Source organism: Podarcis bocagei, assembly GCF_964188305.1.
Source record: "Podarcis bocagei genome assembly, chromosome: 15".
NCBI lineage: Eukaryota > Metazoa > Chordata > Lepidosauria > Squamata > Lacertidae > Podarcis > Podarcis bocagei.
The window spans coordinates 12,751,226-12,771,753 of NC_138141.1; the positions used below are offsets into that span (position 1 = coordinate 12,751,226).

Here is a 20,528-nt window from a genome sequence, read left to right on the forward strand (position 1 = left end):
GGAAATTCCTGAAATGTTACACACCGGCCCGCCGTCATGCTCGGTGAATGTGGGAAAGATGGGGAATCAGGAAGCTTCAGTGGTAGCACCAGGGGAAAAACATTTTTGCAAAGAAAGGGAAAACGACCTTTCTGGGTGGGTTGAACTTGAGAAAAGTTCATTTACTTCAAATAGCCAAGTCCAGCAACAAAAGACTGGGGGGAGAGGGGGAATTAAAGTATTTTTCTGGGTCTCTGTCTGCACTATACATTTAAGACAGTATCATAGCACTTTAAGCAATGGTTGGTTCCGTCAAAGAATTTGGGGAATTGTAGTTTGCTAAGGGCACTGAGTGCTGTTAGGAGCAGGGGCTTAGCGCGGGGTGAGGCATAGACCTGGGCATGGATTTTTGAGGGGTACGAAGCCCCCCTGTGAGGTGCTCCTCTTCGGGTGTTGGAGGAACCGAGGCTCATTGAGAGGAGCAGCAGGCAGTGCTGTCCTGGGGGTGCTGGCTTGGGGGCACCTGGTTGGGCCCGCCATGTGCCACGTTGTTTGGCCAGACTCCCCCTCCTGGCATGGGCAAGCAGGTGGAGCAGCGCAGCCCTGCTTGGCTGCGGTGCAGGGCAGAGTCACTCCAGTGGTGAGGGCTGGGGTGCTGTGCCCGGTTCCTTCACCCTACGTGCCTCTGCCCCCCCCAGCACACATGCGCCTACCCCAGGAGCTGTGAATTCACGCAATGCCGCTGGTTGGAGATCCCCCATTCCCCTCACACAGCTACAATTCTTGGAGTGGTTTAATAGTCAACCTCTCTTCCCAGGGAAGTCTGGGAATTGTAACTCTGCGAGGAGAATAAGGGTTGCATGATAATAGTGGCAGAGGTGTCTTGTGCAACACATCTACTTCTAGAAAATACTGGACTTGGAGGACTTCCGGGAGATGGTGGTGCCAGGTCAAGTCTCCCAAGTGTGTTTTATAAGCTGGTAAAGGTAAAGGTAAAGGGACCCCTGACCATTAGGTCCAGTTGTAGCCGACTCTGGGGTTGTGGCGCTCATCTCGCTTTATTGGCCGAGGGAGCCGGCGTGCAGCTTCCGGGTCATGTGGCCAGCATGACTAAGCCGCTTCTGGCAAACCAGAGCAGCGCACGGAAATGCCCTTTACCTTCCCGCTGGAGCAGTACCTATTTATCTACTTGCACTTTTGACGTGCTTTCGAACTGCTAAGTTGGCAGGAGCAGGGACCGAGCAACGGGAGCTTACCCCGTCCCGGGGATTCGAACTGCTGACCTTCTGATCGGCAAGTCCTAGGCTCTGTGGTTTAACCCACAGTGCCACCCACGTCCCTATAAGCTGGTATCCGACCATAATAAATTGTCTATCTATCTACTGGACTTGGACATTTGCATGAGACAGGTTGCAGAAAGCAGAGTTTTTGACTGGGAAATAGGGGGAGGGAAAGGGTTATTGTATCTCAAAGGGTGCCTAGAGGCCCACCGGTCCATTCTTTGTGGCTGAAGGTCCTTGACTTTCTGCTGCTTCCGAGGGGACAATGTCAGGAAATTCTGCACAGGAAGCTCTGAGGGGATTACTACGTATTGCCTCAGTAACAATGAGTTTGCTTCTCGGAGGCTGTGGAGCAGCAGAGTGCCATTCTACAGAAAGCTTAAATCAATGGCTGGGGCTTTCTCCATCTCTCATTAAATTTTAGAAGTTTGAAAGGCTGGGAAAATTGTGCTTCACATTAAACAGAGAGGCTAGAAAATGGACTGCGGTTACTAACAGGCACCGAGATAAGGAGAGCAAGCGTGCCATACTGTACTTGTCTACCCAGTCTAATGGGATCAATCCCGGGAGTATGTATAGGTTTGCCGTCTAAGAGGACCAATTTATGTTGTTGATTCTGACAGTGATGTTATTTAGAGCATTGAAATGTCTGAGGCACATTCATGTTCTCAGCAACCCTCGCAATGCATCATTGAAATTTTGATATTTTTGGATGGAGAGCTGATTCTAAGGGAGAGGCAGAGCAATTCAAACTCCCTTAGGGGAGGGTGGGGTAGGGGCTGGATTAAATGGAAGTGCTGTTCTACTGGTCTCCCTCTGACCCACCAGCAGGGCGGCACTAACACCATGCCATTGGCACTGAAATCATCCTTTGCGTGAGCAGGAAGCAAGGTAGCAAGTCCTTCAACAGCCGAGCCCAGGCTGAAGCCCCCAAAGTGGAACATTCTGAGGCAGTCTGGGATCTGGTCTTGCCGTCATCGCACAATGCCATTGGGCCCATTGCCTAACCTGTGCACCAGCCTGCCGCTGCCACAGGGATCGGGCTCATTCATCCTTCTGCCATAGCTGGTGCAGTGATCAGGTTGGCCTGAAAATGCAGACTTTTTCCTTGCTTGCTGAAGCAGCAGTAGAAGCTGGTGTAGGGGTGGGGAAGGGAGAAAGGCTTTCTTTCCTTTGTTAGTCCACTTCCACAGCCGCCAGTGGAGGAGGAAAGTGGCCAGTAGAGGCACTGACCTCTCATCATACTGTCGTTTGCAGCAGCACCTGCTGGTGGCTGTGTGAACTACAGCATGACGACAACCTTACACAAATATTATGTGTAAAGATTGTCAAGGGTATCCGGTTCTCCAATGAGGCTGTGTTCACAATATCCTGCTGTTATCATCCAAATACCCCTGTAGGTTAGGCACACAGTGACTTACCCAACATCCGTACATTTTGCAGCTTAGCAGGGACTTGAAACCAAGTATTCCAGTCTTTGTTTTATGATGTCCAACACTGCCGAAGTGGTCCACAAACAGACGTAGTGAACAGTGATTCCGGATATACTCACTGTTTCGTGAAATTATTCTTCAGCACAGCAGAAGGATACAGAAATGCTTCATAAACCCATCTATATGGTTAATGGAAGTGTATTACACAATTGCTGTGGAGCAGTGGTCATAAAGTTATGTAACCACTGTTCACTATGTCTGTTTGCGGACTACTTCGGCAGTGTTGGACGTCATAAAACAAAGATTTATGGCTTGTTTTCACCAGATAAGAATCTGACCCATTGCTTCTTTCAGAGACTTGCATAGTCTACAAAGACTTTCAGAGACTTATAAGACTTATGTTTATTTGGTTCTATGTTTTCAAGAGAATCCATCAAGAGTGCATATTTTGTGATTTTCAGAGATTTATAAGATTTCTGTTTATTTGGTTTTGCAGAGAGTGCATATTTCATATATTTTATACTGTTCAGTATTCTGTAGAGATTATATAAAGAGTTTATATTGACATCGCATTGTTGTATTTGGTCATCGTGTTGCCTTGGATATTACTGTGTTTGCAACACAGGGGTTTTACTTGTTTAGCACTGGCACAATGCAGGGTGCAAAAATATGGCATAGGTTACTTTGCTACTGGTTTGTTTGGAACTTTTGAGTCAACCCAGTGCTATGTTACTGTAGGTGGCAAGTAGCCCAGCAAAGGAATGGAAAGACAAAAAAGTGTTTGATGGGGGAGAATGAAGTTTATTTTTTTTTCTGTCCCTCCCTCCCTGTTTCTTATTCTGCCAGGTTCGAAGTCTCGTTCAGAGGAGGTTGTACCATATATCATCGATCACCCCTCTGACCTTGTGGTGCGCTGGGACCAGGCTGCGACCTTGAACTGCCGTGCGGCCGGGAACCCGACACCCACCATTGAGTGGTATCGCAATGGCGAGTATGTGAAGACAAACAAAGACGATGGCCCCTCCCAACGCACCCTCCTGCCGGGTGGCTCCCTCTTCTTCTTACGTCTCAGCCAGAGGAAGGGGAAATCGGATGAGGGGGTATACAACTGCGTGGCCAGAAACCACCTGGGTGCAGCCGTTAGCAAGAATGCGTCTCTTTATGTGGAAGGTAAGGCATTGGTATCAGCTCGGAGAGTTGCATATTGGGCAAGCCACTTCTATTGTAGCATGGTGGGGCTGTCTGGGTGGGACTAGGGACTCACCTACATTAGTCAAAAACTGCATGTTAAATACGTTATAAACATGCTACACCAGATGGCACTGTAGAGCAGAAAACTTTTCTATGCAATTTGTGTAAAATTAAATTGTTTTAACCGGGGGGGGGGGACTCTGTGTAAGGTTCCCCCCCTTGGTTAAAACAATTTAATTTATGGCTTATTTTTAGCATTCCCCCACCCCTTGTATAGATCCACCCTTGAGGGACTGCCAAATCTGTCCATTGTCTTTTCTCTCGATTTTCTCATTTGTCCAGTATTAAGTTCAATTCTCCACATTATTTGATGGGTGGTGGTGGTGGTGGAATAAAGCCCTCCTGAAAATTTCTTCAGATTTGAGTGCAAATTTCTCCTTGTATGCACATTTTTGTATCTAACTTTGCCAAATAGGCACTTTTTTTTTTTTGCAAGGCAGCTTCCCACAACATTATTCATTCTTGTATGCTATTTACACTAATAGTATGCTATTTACACTAATACACATGCTTTATCTCAGTAGATGCATTTTTGTACGTGTTACTTGGCTGGAAAATGGCACTGCAAAATTTGGAGAAGTGCACATTTTGAAGCCGGTCTTCATTTTGTATATTGTTTTGGAAAGCACAAGGCAGGGAGATTTACCTTTAAATGTGAACTAAATCCAATCCCTCCCACCCACGGTGAGATCTTGTTTCTTTGGGCCTATGAACTTTTTCCCTAGACTATGCCACCGACTGCAGGTGTGCATTATTTGTAAAGACTGTTTAAATGCTTTTACCTTAAGAAACGGGGATGCGGGTGGCGCTGTGGGTTAAACCACAGAGCCTAGGACTTGCTGATCAGAAGGTCGGCGGTTTGAATCCCCACGACGGGGTGAGCTCCCGTTGCTCGGTCCCTGCTCCTGCCAACCTAGCAGTTCGAAAGCACGTCAAAGTGCAAGTAGATAAATAGGTACCGCTCCAGCGGGAAGGTAAACGGCGTTTCTGTGCGCTGCTCTGGTTTGCCAGAAGCGGCTTAGTCATGCTGGCCACATGACCCAGAAGCAGTACGCCGGCTCCCTTGGCCAATAAAGTGAGATGAGCACTGCATTAGGCCACGAGTGGACCTAATGGTCAGGGGTCCCTTTACCTTTACCTTTACCTTAAGAAACAGGGCAGACAAAAGAAAGAACTCCACACAGTTCCTAGTTAAACTTGGGATTGGCTCCCACAGGAGGCAATGATGGTGAGCAACTTAAAAGAGACATCTTGTTGGCCACTGTGAGTATAGGTTGCTCAGCCAGGTGTGCCATTGGCCAGATCTAGCAAGTTATTGTTGTGTTCTTATATTCTTACAAGCAAACCTTTACCTGTGCATGGAAAGCTACCATGTAAGAGAAAAGTCCTCAGGACAAACTGTCCCTCCTGTACTCGATTTTCACATGCAGGGAGCTTTTAACATGGGAGAACTTTCAAATATACACCTCCCACCTGCAAACTGAAATGATCCACAGTCCCTGGAGGACTGTTCGTTTGAATTAGTTCTTTGATACCTACCTACCAACCAACCAATTTTTATTATTGTTGTCAGAGCCGCTTCCAGGTCCCAGCTCACAGAGGACCACGCTAGCCGGCAGTACTGTACAAACGTCTTTATTGAGTTACAGTTTCCATTTCCAAGCCGCAGCGCGCAGCTCTACGTCTTAGAAGCTAGACCGGCGAAGCTCCGTCTGAGTCTCCGCCTCCTGTACACCAACTTAATACTCTAGCCTTACTCCACCTCTTCCGTCTTTCCTTCCTCCTCTGGGTCCCTCTGCCCCCCGTGGTCTCTTCCTTCCTGGACTCTTCTGACGCTGACCCCCCGGACTCTTCTCCCTCCTTGCGGCGGGCTTTAGGACCTGGCTCCCTATCCGGGCTGCTTACTGTGCTGCCTTCCTGTGCATTTGAACTTGGCGCGCGCGCCCAGCCTTCAACCTTCCTCTTGACCGTTTCCTCGCTCCCCGATGGAGGTGTGGCCAATCCTGACTCATGCCCTCCCGCTTGCGGCGAGCCGCCTGATCCCGATTCCTGGGACCCCTCCCCCCTACTGCGCTCTGGTGGGGAAGCTGGTCCCGATTTCCAACTGCTGCTCTCTGAGTCCCCTCTGGTCCCTTCTTCCTGGGGTGTCCCCCTAGGCGCCCTCCTTGCTCTGACCACTGGCGCCCCTTTCTGTGAATCTTCCAATTCACTGGAAAGACTCAGAGATCTCGGGCCGCTGTCATCGCTCATATTTCCTTCGGATTCCTCCCCCTCACTCTCTGTTTCCTCCCTTTCCTGTGCCTCTGCTCCTGAACCCCTGACAGTTGTGGTTGGAGATCAGCCACTAAATTATTGCCAAACAGCTAGCAGGGAATGTCCACGTTGTTAAACTCATGCTAATATCACTTTCAGTGCTCCTTGCCTCACATTTTCCTCTCACAGCAGTCGTGAGCCAAGGCCTCAACTGCTCCCATTTTACAGATGAGAAAACTGAGAGAAAAGGGCTGGTTCAATGCCACCCAGTGAATTCAACGCTGTTGATCCCATCCAATTAGATACAGTAGTGTTTAGTGTGCTGAACTAGGATTGGGGATCAGGGGAAGACATTTTGCCTCTCGTATTCAGGCGGGAGAGAATAATAATGCCATTCATCCATAAATAAATACAATGAAATATATGCATACTGAGAGCAACAATTAAGAAAAGTTCTGCTGTGTGTGTGTTTTGTGTTTATAAATACTTTTGACTTTCTAGCTACTCTCATTACTCCTATATTCCATGTTCTGCATCCCCAGGGTAGTACAGAGATATCAAATGCCCCCATCTCAGGCATGCCCCTGGACCACACCATCTTCCCCACCTTTAAGCCCACAACGTCTCTCTTGCAGGATTTCACAGTGCTAATTATTGGCACAATTAAAAACCCTCTTTAATATTCAGGCTGGGAGACCCTCCAATTAACACTTCATTAACGATCAGGCTCCATCCGGCTCTCGTGGCCCAGTGTGAAGGTTCGCAGTGGTGTTTGGCAGCTATAAATATTCATGCAGGCGAAGATGGTTTGGGAGATGCTTCTGTTAGCAACACTACATTAAGTGCGCCACATGGACTCGCTGTTTGAGCACGTGCAAGCAAATCGTTCCCCTCCCCGGATGTGCATTGGGTCTTGCATTGCTGTGGAGCGATGCGAAACATGCAAGCCAATTCCAGACAGGCTCCCAGTTTTTCCTCTGCTCCCTGCCCCCCAACTGCCTCTGTGTGGGTCTCTGAAACAAAGTCAATAGGAGGCTGGTGTTGTTTTGGCATTTTTGCTTCATGTTAGATCAGCCCATCGTGCAGAGTGAGGAGGTAAAATGCCCAGCTGGACCATTTCAAATAGCAAGTCTGTGGGTCTCATACCATTTAATGAACCAACACATTTATTTTAAAAGGGGGATAGCATTTTAGCTGACCGAAACATTTTGAATTGATTAATATGGTTTAACCCACACAGGTGGCGCTGTGGGTTAAACCAGAGAGCCTAGGACTTGCCGATCAGAAGGTTGGTGGTTCGAATCCCCACGACGGGGTGAGCTCCCCTTGCTCGGTCCCTGCTCCTCCCCACCTAGCAGTTCGAAAGCACGTCAAAGTACAAGTAGATAAAGAGGTACCGCTCCGGCGGGAAGGTAAATGACGTTTCTGTGCGCTGCTCTGGTTCGCCAGAAGCGGCTTAGTCATGCTGGCCACATGACCCGGAAGCTGTACATCGGCTCTCTCGGCCAATAAAGCGAGATGAGTGCCGCAACCCCAGAGTTGGTCACAACTGGACCTAATGGTCAGGGGTACCTTTACCTTTACCTTAATATCGTGATTGTAGCTTAGAAAAAACCTGGCTCAGTGACAGAGCATCTGCTTAATGTCCCAGGTTCAGTTCCTGACATCTCCAGTTAGAAGGGTCAGGTAACAGATAATGGGAGGACCTTTCCCTGTCTGAGTCACTGGAAAGATGCTGGCAGTCAGAGCAGACCATAGTGGGCTGGCTGGATATATAGTCTTATTTTTGTAGAGGGAGGTCCCGTAGCCCAGTGGTTTGTACAAGGCAGTTTCCTCTGTTTGTTTGTTAAATATACAGAATAAAAAAATAATTTCTTGTGATTGAAAAGACCAGCATTACATACACAAGCTTTTGTTCCAGACTGATTGACTTTAAGAAAGTACCACCTTCTTTTCCTATACCCTATGATCACAAAAGCCAATTAAAATTCTCAGCTTCCTCATACATATGGAACAAAGTGGGAAGCCATCATTCACTAACCGTGATCTCAGTTCTCCCAACACCTCCAGCACAAGAGGTATTGTTGCACAAAATCTTTAGGGAGCCAAACCTAAAAGGTGGTCTGGGGAACTACCATAAACGTCCCAATGTGGACTGAAGACAGTCTATGGCCATGGGATGCTGACTAACTGTTGAAAGGGAATAATGGAAAACTTGGATGGAGGAGGAAAGGGGTGGAGTATCTTGGAAGCTGGCATGGCTAGTTGGCTGATTCCCTGAACAAGAAGCACTCCACACTGGGACGTTTTGTAATAGGTTCCGCTTATAATGTTAACAGATTCTAGATCATCCTCCTTCTGAGTTTATTAGCTTAAAAAAATATTTGTGTATTGACTTATGCACTAGGAAGTCATATTTACATTCCCATATGGTCAGGGGCAGCTAAATTTGTCTCCCTCCCAGATGTTGAGATGCTTTTCTCATTTCTACAGCAAATATAACCCCCTCCATTAGTCCGGTATGGGCACATCTGTTAATTTTTGCTTCTCTCAATTTCTCTTTTTTCCCAGTTGCAAGTTCAGGTCTCTACATTTCTGCATCAGTTTGTGATTTTATTTTTAAGTAGCATTTTAGAGCAATTTCCGCATAATATGCACATTCTCGTGCACAATTTCCCCATAGTTTCTGATTATTTCCTAATATGAATTCATTTTATGTCTTATCTTCACTAATATGCATATTTTTGAACACACTTTCCCCAATAGACATCCTTTTTTTGGTGCATTATTTGTTTGGAGAATTTCAATGCAAAATTCAGGAAAGTGCGAATTTTCAAGAATGGCTGCTTTTTGGTTAGCAGATTGCATTGGGAAGTGTCTGTTAGGTAGGTTCCCATTTAAATGGAGATCAACCAAATTTCTCCACCATCTGTAGTCCTCTACCATCCTTCTTCGGCAGTAGAATTGACCTATTTCTTTGTTACAGCGCAGTCGCTGCAATGCAGCCTAATCTTTTCTCTTGGTCTGTGCTGGGAAACATGGGGCGGGAAACTTTTGGAAACAATTAAGGATTATTTTGTTTAACCATCTAAAAATATCTAGCAATAACATCCTAAGGTACGGTCTCTGCAGGTTGCTGCTTGTAAGAAGTTGACTCATCTCCTGGACTTTTGATTATATTACAAAGGAGTCACATCCTTCAGGAGGGATGAATGCAGGAAGCAGGCAGAAGACTTGAAGGCAAGGGGGAAAGGCTGCCTCTCTCCCTCTCTGTGGGTTTCTCCTTCTGATTGTGTTCCCAGTTCGGGTTGTCAAGGCAATTGTTATATTTGAAGCAGAAGAAACTGCAGGAAGACGGCTTCCCATAAATAGCCACGCTAGTTCTCATTTTGTTGCCACAGGATGGGGTGATGGTTGCTAGCTTAGATGGTTTCAAAAGGAGATTGGACAAATATATGGAGGATAAGCCCATCAATGGCTATTAGCGTTGATGGCTAAATGGAAACTCCAGGTTCAGTGGCTTGTATCTGTGAATAGGGCAGATGGGTAGTAACAGCAGGAGAGGGCTTCTCCCTGTTGGCCAGCTGAGCTTTGCTGGTCCGAAGGAGGAAAAAACTTAAACAAGATGCAGAGTTTCCAAAAAATAGACCAGGGGCAATTGTACTTCATCCAGCAGAGCTTTGCTGAAGCACAATGGTCACAAATCCAACACGGTCATACCTTGGTTGTTGAACTTAATCTGTTCCGGGAGTCCGTTTGACTCCTGAAACAGTTTGAAAACCAAGGCACGGCTTCCGATTGGCTGCAGGAGCTTCCTGCACTCAATCGGAAGCCACAGAAGACGTTTTGGATGAAAAACGTTCGCAAACCGGAACACTCACTTCTGGTTTGCAGCGTTCAGGAGCCGAAACGTCCAAGTACCAAGGCATTCGAGAACCAAGGTACGGCAGTACATTCAGGATTGGCACAGTTGCAGCACTTACAATAAAACTTACAATGACTTATAATAAGACTAAACCCTAACACTATAGCGTACAGAACAGCACACCAGAACAAAGAGACAGAAAGAGTAAGTTCAGAGCCCAGGCTTCTTCTGGCCTTATTATTATAGTCAGCATGGCCTTGACAGTAAGATAAGAGAACCAGTCTAAACCAGCTTTACTCAGTTTCTCAGAAGAAATAACCCAAACAAGAACCTTCTACCTGTTTCTTTCATATGGAAAGAAAACTTTCCAGAACCCTCTTGAACCAAGTAGAATAGGAAAGATCTCTACACATCAGATCAATTCTTTCTGTACTAAGAAATGAGAACTGCAACTCCCTTCATGTTCCGCTTGTGGGTTTCTTGAAGGTATCTGCCTGGCAGGGGTGGACTTTGGTCTTTCAAAGTTCAGCGGCACCTTGTATGAGCCCAAAATTCAGCACCCCTTTCTCTCCCCTTCTGTTCTGTTCAATTCATGACATCATAGTTACAGTGCCCTGTGGCGCCCCCGAGGCTCAGTACGCAGTGTGGCAGAACTGGTGGCGCTGCCCTACGTCCACCTTTGTGGCTGGCCTCTTTGGGAAAGGGAGTGGTATGCAATGCAAGTTTCCTACTCAGAGTAGGCATCCTGAAGTTAATGGACCTGATTCACTTAGGTTCATTCATTTCTATGAATCTGCTCTGAGTTAGCATCAGCATCACATGCAACCTGCAGTGTTGATGTGGGGGGGGGGAGGCCTTTTGGTCAACAGGCCTCTTTTTGATGGCCTGGTGGTCTTTTGTATTGTTCAAAAGAGCAGCAGTTGATGGCACTTTGAGTGAAGTGGGACTACAGATGGCATTAAATGGCTACTTGTAAAGTCCAGCAAACTGACCCTTGGAAAAATGATAATTTTGAGAAGCCTCCAAAGGCCCATTTAGTCCAGCATCTTGTTTCCAAATAGGTTTCTTTCTTTCAGTCTTTTTTTATGTGCAAAAAGTGAAGGCAAGGAAGCATGCTTGCTAGGATGCATTGATGAACTACTGTTCAGCAACATCCGAAGGACCAAAGATTCCCACTCCTGCCTTTCGTGCACCTGAGCATGTGAGCTAGTATGTTTATTCTGGACTAGCAACTGTTGTGAAACAGTGTGTGTGTGTGTGTGTGTGTGTGTGTTGCAGAGTTTTCTCAGCTGCACGGCCTCGTACCATGGTTGAAGGTGGACACTAGCTCCACACTACACACTTGCAGGCAATCGATGCTGCAATTCAATGCACATGTTCCTGGGAAGAAGTCCCACTGAGCTCAGCATTTGGGTTGCCATACGTCTGGGAAATCCAGGACATGTCCTCTTTTGGGAGTGCAACATGCCCATCCGGGGGGATTTTTACATTTTAAAGGAAATGTCGGGTTTTGGAGGGGCAGGGCGGTGTTATTTATTCATTTGTTGGGGGTTTTTTCCCCCTTGGACTTGGCCCAAGCTGGTTAAAGATGCACGTGTGCTAACAGCAGCTCAGGCTGTCCTCTTTTTTGCTCTTCAAGATATGGCAACCCTACTCGGTATGGCTTCTCTGACAATGGCACGCGCAGGATGGCAATGTTAATTGAATTCCTTACATCTATATCATCATCATCATCATCATAATCATCATCATCATCATTGACTTGGGCGCCTGTTTAAGCTCCATCTCCTCTGTTTATGTAGCTACACTCCATCATTGAAAACGATTAAAAACACATTAACTGGATGTGTGTGTGTGTGTGTGTGTTTTAGAATCCACAAAGTAATGGTAAAATACAAACCAGAATTAAGGAATTTATACTGCAGCGCTCTCTTGATACAGTAAACATGTGAAAGGCAATTCAAAGCCTTTGAAGAGTGGTAAAAATCTTAGGGTACAATCATCGAGCGCAAGTGAGGTAAGCACCATTGACGCTGATGGGAGAGAGTTAAACATGTGCTCAACACACTAATTGAAATTAATGGGATGTGCTTTATTGCCGTTACAACAGAGTGGCTGCACCAAATAAACTCACTTTTAAGTTTAGTATGGTTTATGATTGATTCTGCTGGTTCAGCTTTTCCTGTTTTAAGTATCCCTACCCCTCACAGCATCCAATGACTTGTGGTTGGAATTTTGTTCGATTTCCTTATTCAAGTTGTTGTTTGTAGCAGGTTTATCTATTATTGGCTCTTGCCCTTAATTTGTAAGGAATTAAACCGCTCAAGGAGCGATCCTTTTAACTGCGTCATCCTTCCTTGGTGTTAGAACATGGAAGTTTAGCCTCCAAATCGAACAGATTAATTTTGTCAGGTGGAGCAGAAAGGCAGCTGGATCAGTGCTTGATTCTGTTTACAAAATGCAACCTCTGGAAATGACTGAGTAATTAAAAACTATGTCGCATGTCCTGCTCCTTTGCATAAACACAGTCAACACCAGAGGGCAAAAGAAGGATTCTTTACACCTACCCCCCTTTGCTGCCTAATGTGCAATGAACAGCTTTTTGCACCTTAAACTTCTATTTTTTATTACGTGATCAGTAGTCCAGTGCAGGGCTACTCTCTACTGGTGCAGCTAATTTAGGGTGTTTCTAGAGCAGACATGTCCAAAGTCCATTTGGGGGGCCTAAAGCGGCCCGCTGGCCAGTTTAATCCGGCTCCTGTGGCAGTTTATTTCCTGGGGTAAAATCCCTTAAATTACCTCAACAACATTAATCCTAAAAAGAGCTCAACAACTCTGCGGTAAAATCATAATAAAAAAAGCTCAAAAAGTTAACAACTTTGGTCGGCCCTTTGGTCGGCCCTCACGGCCCTTCACTTCATCAAATCTGGCCCTCTTTGAAAAAAGTTTGGACGCCACTGTTCTAGATGGTTGTTGTTTTCAGGTGGGATTCAAACACATACAGTGGTACCTCTGGTTGCGAATGGGATCCGTTCCGGAGGCCCGTTCGCAACATGAAAAGAGAGCAACCCGCAGCAGGACATCTGCGCACACATGGGTTGTGATTCTCCGCTTCTGCGCATGCATGATGTCATTTTGCACTTCTGCACATGCACAAGCGGCGAAACCCGGAAGTAACCCTTTCCAGTACTTCCGGGTCACCGCGGGACGTAACCTGAAAGAACGTAACATGAAGCGGACGTAACATGAGGTATGACTGTACTGACAAACTCAGCTGCAAAATCGTAGGCCACATTCACATATGTGCAGTTAAATCAAATTGCTTCCCCCAAAGAATATTGGGAACTGTTGCTGACCCCATACGGGAATTTTATTTAGCATATATTTGTGTTTTCTCGTAGCTCTGCAAGAAGAGTTTCGGCTTCATCCCAGCAACTTGGTGGTGACAGCTGGAGAACAATTGGTTCTGGAATGCTTGCCCCCTAGAGGACACCCTGAGCCAACCGTTTCGTGGAAAAAGAACGGCGTCCCCATAAATGAGGAAAATGGTCATTATGAGGTAATCAGAAACAATACATCTAGTAGCAATGCTTTTTGTGGTTTTTTAAGAGCCGCTGTGGTGTAGTGGCTAGAGTGTTAGACTGGGACCTGGGAGATCAAGGTTCAAATATTCACTCACTGGGTGACCTTGGGCCAGAAACTATCTCTCAGCCTAGCCGACCTCACAGGGTTGTTGTGAGGGTTATATGAGGATGGGGAGAACCATGTGTGCCACCTTGAACTCTTTGGAGAAGAGGGTGGGATATAAATGATATCAATCAATCAATAAACACAGCCCATATCAGATACAGTGTATAGTTATCAAATCATAATTGCACCACATCTTTTAAAGCCCAGGAAATCCCAGGAACTATAGTTTGTTTAAGGGCGCCAGGAATTGTAGCTCCAAGAACTACTGTTCCCAGGATTTGGGGGTGCTTTAAGATGGGAATGTAGCCGCAACAACCACAGTAGAGAGGATAAAAAGGCAACATACATGCACACAGATTCTGCCTTTTATTTTTAACAAAACAACAACAACCCCATTACCAAAACTAATTTTAAACTGCAGACAACTTTGGCTTGGAATTCATCTTCTCATTAACAGTTGTATCCCAGTTTCCCATCTTTGATGGCTACACTGAGGAACTTAGCTATATTTTCTCTGAAAATAAATCCACCAAGTGGATATACTTAGTGGGCTTAGGAATTGTACTGTGCACTGTGTTGTCATTGCTATGTTGAAGTTATTTTGCACAATTATGTATTGTGTGATGTTGTGATGTCATGTGTGTGTTTGTGTGTGTGTATGCTTTGAAGAATATGTAGAGAAGTTGCTGAGCCATCTTGCTAAGCCAACTGTCCTTTTTTTGCCCAAAGAAAAGGCACTTCACATACTCCCAGACAATATGGCAATACTTTTTAATATATATATTTTAATATATTTACCGTATTTTTCGCTCCATAACACACACTTTTTTCCTCTTAAAATCTAAGGGGAAATGTCTGTGCATCTTATGGAGCGAATGTGTGGTCCCTGGGGCTGGGGGGGGGGGACCCGGGCTTCCCTCGCCAGCCCCGACAAGCTCTGGGAGCAGCGGGAAGGCTGTGCGCAGCCTTTCTGCTGCTCCCCAAACTGCTCTTTGGGGCTGGCGGTGGCTTTCCCCAAAGAGAAGGTCGGGGAGCAGCAGAAACGCTGCACACAGCCTTCCCGCTGCTCCCGGGGCTGGAGGTGAGGGAAGCTCGGCTTTCCCCACTGCCAGCCCCACAAACTTCGGGAGGCTTTGGGAGGCTTTGGGAGGCTTCGGGATGCCTTCTGCTGAAGCCTGGAGAGTGCGAGGGGTCGGTGCACACCAACCCCTCTCGCTCTCCAGGCTTCAAAGATAGCTGCCTGAAGCGCTCCGGAGGCTTCGGGTTCCTTTCGCTGAAGGGGAGGTGCCCCTTCAGCTAAGCGGGAGGAGAAATGGAAGGGGCTCCGTTTCTCCTGCCGCTTCGCTGAAGGGGCACTGAGCGGAGAGGGGGAGATTTTTTTCCCCTTGTTCTCCCCCTCTAAAACAAGGTGTGTCCTATGGTCAGGTGCGTCCTATAGAGCGAAAAATACGGTATATATCACCTTCTTCCAAGGAACTCAAGGTGGGGTACACAATTCTCCTCCTCCCCCTTTCATCCTCACAAGAACCCTGTGAGGAAGGTTAGGCTAAGAGTTGGTGACTGGTTCAAGGCGACTGAGCTTCATGGCCCAGTGGGGAATTGAACTCTGGTCTCCCAGGTCATAGTCCAACACCCTAACCATTATGCCACACATCAAAAGGGACAAGTAAATACTCGTGGAGCTCCAACATATTCTTTCTCCCCTACCTCACCCCATTTTGACAGGTGACCAACACAAAGCTTTTGGTAGCGCATGCTTTGAAGAGTGATGCGGGAGCATATGTCTGCATGGCCACCAATCAAGTAGGAGAGCGAGCAAGCAGAGCTGCCTTGGTCTCCATTTTGGGTAAGGAAGGGAACAGGGATTGCTCCTCCCATCTTTCCCCACCAGGGTGAGCTATGCCCTTGGCGGGTGTTCCATCAGCTGGTGAGAATCTCTACACCACTGATAAGTGCCACATTGGGGCTGATTGGCAAAATGTATAGACATGAGCTTCACCTAACTGCGCAGAGTACAGAAGTGCTTATGGAGAGAACGAGAGCATTGCTCAACCATAACTGTTGAATTATCATGGTATCTGTTTCCCATCATTTCCACCACCATCAGGTATTGAATTTGTGCATCGTACTGAAGCTGGCAGGACCAAGGTATTTACTTAGCCAATGGGAAACATATTAGAAAGTCAATTTTTTGAAAGGGGAAGTGATTCTGAAGACATCTGAAGGCAGTCCTGTTTAGGGAAGCTTTTAATGTTTGACAGACTATTGTATTTTAATATTTTGTTGGAAGCTGCCCAGAGTGGCTGGGGAAACCCAGCCAAATGGGCGGGGTATAAATAATAAATGATGATGATGACGAAAAACACTTTCTTTGGGGATGTGGAATCATTATAAGCAGCTGGATCATTTAGTGTATTCAGATCCAGAATATGAACTGAATATGAAAGACCATAATTCGGTGGCAGAACACCTGTCTTGCAAGCAGAAGGTCCCAGGTTCAGTCCCCAGGTGGCAGGGACCGTGCTGAGGAGGGCTGCACTGAGGAGGAATAGTGGGAGCCTCCCCCTCCCCTGCTCCTGATCAGGATCCTGAATCTTCCCAGGAGCAGGAGGACAGTATAGATTTGGAACAGTGGTTTGCAGAGGGACATAGTTCAGAAGGCAAAAGCTGGGAAATACTGGATGGGGAACAGCTAGGAGAAGATGCACTGGGAGAGAGAGAGTTAACAGAGTCACTGTCTCTGGAAAGCATTCATTCGCTCAGCCCAAGGTCAAGAAGACCTGATAAGGTGGCAGCACAGAAGGCACAGTGGTTATGAGCTCAGGGTACAAGACACAGTAGTGACGTGGGTGACTAGGGAGGAAGTGGGTGAAACCCTTAATTGGGAGCACCGCCATTCCTAGGACAGGGATTCTTTGTTCTCTCGCTGTGATTATTAAAGTACAGAATGCTGCAGCGAGGCTCCTCACGGGGTCTTTGCCATGGGAGCATATTCACCCAGTGCTTTTCAAGCTGCACTGGCTCCCGGTGGAGTACAGGGTCAGATTTAAGGTGCTGCTTTTGACCTTTAAAGCCCTTCACGGCCTAGGACCCTCGTACCTACGGGACTGCCTCTCCTGGTATGCCCCACGGAGAGCCTCAAGGTCCATAAATAACAACACCCTAGTGGTCCCAGGCCCTAAGGAAGTTAGATTGGCTTCAACCAGAGCCAGGGCCTTTTCAACTCTGGCTCCGGCCTGGTGGAACGCTCTGCCTCATGAGACCAGGGCCCTGCAGGATCTGATTTCTTTCCGCAGGGCCTGTAAGACAGAGGTGTTTCGCCTGGCCTTTGGCTTGGAGCCAATTTGATTCCCTCCCTCCCTCCCTCTCTTTCTTTTTTCTTTTCCTTCTCCTCCTGCGATGAGGCTACATTTTAATATTTTAATGTTTCATTATTTTAATGTTGTATTTTATTTTTGTTTTTAAGTTGTAATCATTCATCTTGTTTTTATTATTGCTTGTAAGCCACTCTGAGCCACTCTGACCCCTTGAAATTAAGAGACATGGCTGATTTAGACCCAATACTTTCAAGGGGTCTACTCTGAGTAGATGTTGGTGGGCTCTGACCCCATAAAACCCACTCTGCTAGTTAACAGAGCTTCCATAACCCTAAGGGACTTTTGGTTTGATTAGATTGTCTGCTTCTCCTATCCAAGAAAAACCAGTATTCACTCGGAGGCCTAGTGATGTCGTGGCCAAGCTTGGCAGCACTGTCCTGTTCATGTGTGGAGTCCACGGAGATCCAACACCCGCCATCCAATGGCACAAGGAAACGGGAGAGCTTCCCTCCGGAAGGTGAGGATACCTGTTAGATTCAGAGGATTTCTCTGGCTGTCACTCTCTGCTTGGCCACTGCATTGCAGCTTGTGAAAGGAAGATCAAATTGTGTGTGTTTTTAATTGATTTTTTATTTGTAAATTTATTAAAGACAGAAGAAGAAAAAAGAGACAGGGGGGAAAACAACAACAGAAAAGTTTCGCCCCTGCATTCGCAATACAATAAACATCCATCTTAAATTACACTTGCAGATTAATATATGCCATTCAAATGTCAGAATAGGTCTCAAAGTTGGTGTTTATAGGAAGCACACCAAAGGGTTGATGCTGCTCCCACTGTAGATTTATTCCTCAGGTTTTGCTTTTAAGTCACCTAGCTATTGCCAGACAGCTCAGAGGAACAAAGGCAGAGCTTAAGAAGAGCCTGGTTGCAGGATCAGACCAAAGGCCCATCTAGCACCCTGTTCTCTGGGTGGCAAATCCTAAAGATGAGCCTAATGGTAAACTGTGGAAATAGAAGAAGCCAAACATTGCTGGATCTAGCTTCTGGGTCATTTAGCGTTGGACAGATCAGTCTTTCTTTCTTCTGTGTATGGCTATGCAGACTACTCACCTCTTAGCAGGCCAGTAATTTTTTATTGCAAGTTGGTCTTTTTAAAAAAGAATCATCATCATCATCATCATCATAGACTAGTAGCTTTTCATAGAATTGGAAGGGTTCATCTTGTCCATCCCCCTGCAATGCAGGAATGAGCAGCTGTCCCATACAGGGATTGAACCTGCAACCTTGGTGTTATCAGCACCACTCTCTAGCCAACTGAGCTATCCAGGGCCAATTTGCAAGGCTGCTCCAATGTTTTATCTCATCACTTAACATTACCATCAGAGTGACACAGAGCGTGCCTTGAGCTGGATGTGTGAATGGCCTCCCCTGGAACATACGGTGCTAAGAGTAGCATGACATCAGAACAGAGTCCTTGGCATTTGCTCTTGTGGGTTCCAGGCATTGTGCTCCTCTGCCCCCAACCTGCAGACAAATAAAGGACAACATAGACTGGTTTGGATTGAAACAGGCCATAACTTCATTGAATAGAGATGAAAGAGGGCTTGGGCATGGGGCAATCAAAATGATTCTATCCTGCCCACTGGAAGTGATGCATAGGTTAATCTGGGTGGGTGGGGGTGTCCTAAGACTTACATCAAATAGGGTGACCCCTGCAGAGACCACCATCTGGGGGAGTGCCTTCGGCCCTGGCCCCCCTGGGCACACAGACATGGCCATTCCCCCTGGATCCCTTTAATGGGATACCCCAGCGTTTGGAGGGGCAGGCAGAGACTACAACCTCCCCTCCATCCAAGACAAAGGATTGCCCCAATGTCCAACCAAGCTGTAACGATTGCTATGAGGTAGGCAAAACCACTGGGTTGGAGCCAATTGGCCCGGTGGACAAATTCCTACCTGGCCCCATAAAACGGCAACCACCGTAGCCACAGCAAAGTCCTTAAACATCGGCTTGAACCAAGGGAGGGTGGGTGGGAAACCCGACGAGGGGAAAGCAGGTAGGGCCCCAGGTGAGGGCAGTTTAAATTGCCAGGGAACGGACCTGAGGGAAGCCTTTGTCAGGAGCTCATCCTATACTTGAGTAGGACCCCAGCAGAGACACAAGCCTGACTGGCATGTTCTCTCCCTCCTGGTCAGTTGTTTGGGAGCTTCAAAAGCTTTCTTCTGCCCGAACATCACAGTGACCGATGCCAACAGACATCGGCACACTTAGGGATCCGCAGAGTCTTCACAGCTTGTGTAACAGAATTTGCATTTTGGCTAATCTACTTTATTTACATATAAACACACAACGAACACTGCAACATGGCTCCCTCTCTAGTATCAGACAGCAAAGAGAATGAACAAAGGACAATAGTCCCACTTCACGGAACACAGTAACACAAACATCCTGTTTCCGTCACTTCCCACTTTTTGGAGTCAAAACATACACCGTCAAGTGAAAGACAACAATCCCATGACTGCAATCATGGAGCAGGAATTCTAACAGCCTTCCCACCCCGTTGATTCCTCTCCATGTTCCAGCCCATGTCCTAGCCTGCATCCTCATTTGCCATTCCAGGATGCAGGCTAAGATCTGGCCTCTGATAGGAGGCACGGGTTTATGCCCATGCCCCCATCCATATGGGGCTGTGATGATGCTACCCCCTCATTGGGGCCTTGGAGGAGCCTCTGCCATCCTGCAACGCCAGCAAACCTAAAAGGGGTGAGTGGACTTGTGATGACTCTTTCACACATGCAGGCCCTATTCCGGACACTGCAGCTGTGTTTAGGGAAGAACATGCATTTGCGAACAAAGCCTCAGTCACTGACTGTGGGTTCCATACCGCTGCTCCCCACAGGTATGAAGTAAACAGAGAAAACGTCCTTCAGATTCAGCACTTGACGATGAACGATGCCGGGAAATATGTCTGTACTGCTCGCAACCAGGTGGGAACCATCTCTGCCAAAGCATCTTTAACTGTGCAGGGTAAGCGGCTCTTATCAATATCAATATTTGGCCCTTGGGACCCTGCCCAGGCCACACCCACTTCCCAAGCCACTCCCCCTGTGACCAGGCATGCTCCTCAAGCCAGCTAGGACAATGGCTCTGGTTTGCCTGAAGGAAGAATGACCTCACCAGGAAGCTAGCCTGGCTATTCCAAGAATTAGAAGGGGAGGGACAGCCAGGCATTTGAAGGGTCTCATCATACAGCCTAGTCCCCCACCCCCCAAGTCCTAACATTATGCAGCTGTGAAAAAAGGACAGCAGATGAAAACAAAATAGGAGCGTATGCCCACCTCCGGAAAGAAGAGAGAAAGTGAGAGGTGTTTTCTTTTTTTAATTTAACAAATGTTTTTCTACTCCTTTTCTGTGAAATGCACAGAAGAATTGAGGGGGGGAACAGCTGATGTTAAGCA

General features: G+C 46.9%; 1 protein-coding gene across 2 annotated transcripts in view; it reads left to right on the plus strand.

The window, feature by feature from the left end:
* The window catches only part of ROBO4 (roundabout guidance receptor 4), a 106,528-nt gene that overhangs the window by 17,178 nt on the left and 68,822 nt on the right, over window positions 1–20,528 (plus strand). For both annotated transcript variants that reach the window (XM_081171616.1, XM_081171617.1), the window contains exons 2-6: window positions 3,539–3,862; window positions 13,463–13,620; window positions 15,477–15,597; window positions 17,447–17,585; window positions 19,970–20,097. In XM_081171616.1, the coding sequence (XP_081027742.1) occupies window positions 3,539–3,862; window positions 13,463–13,620; window positions 15,477–15,597; window positions 17,447–17,585; window positions 19,970–20,097 (870 nt within the window). The remainder of the gene's footprint in view (window positions 1–3,538; window positions 3,863–13,462; window positions 13,621–15,476; window positions 15,598–17,446; window positions 17,586–19,969; window positions 20,098–20,528) is intronic.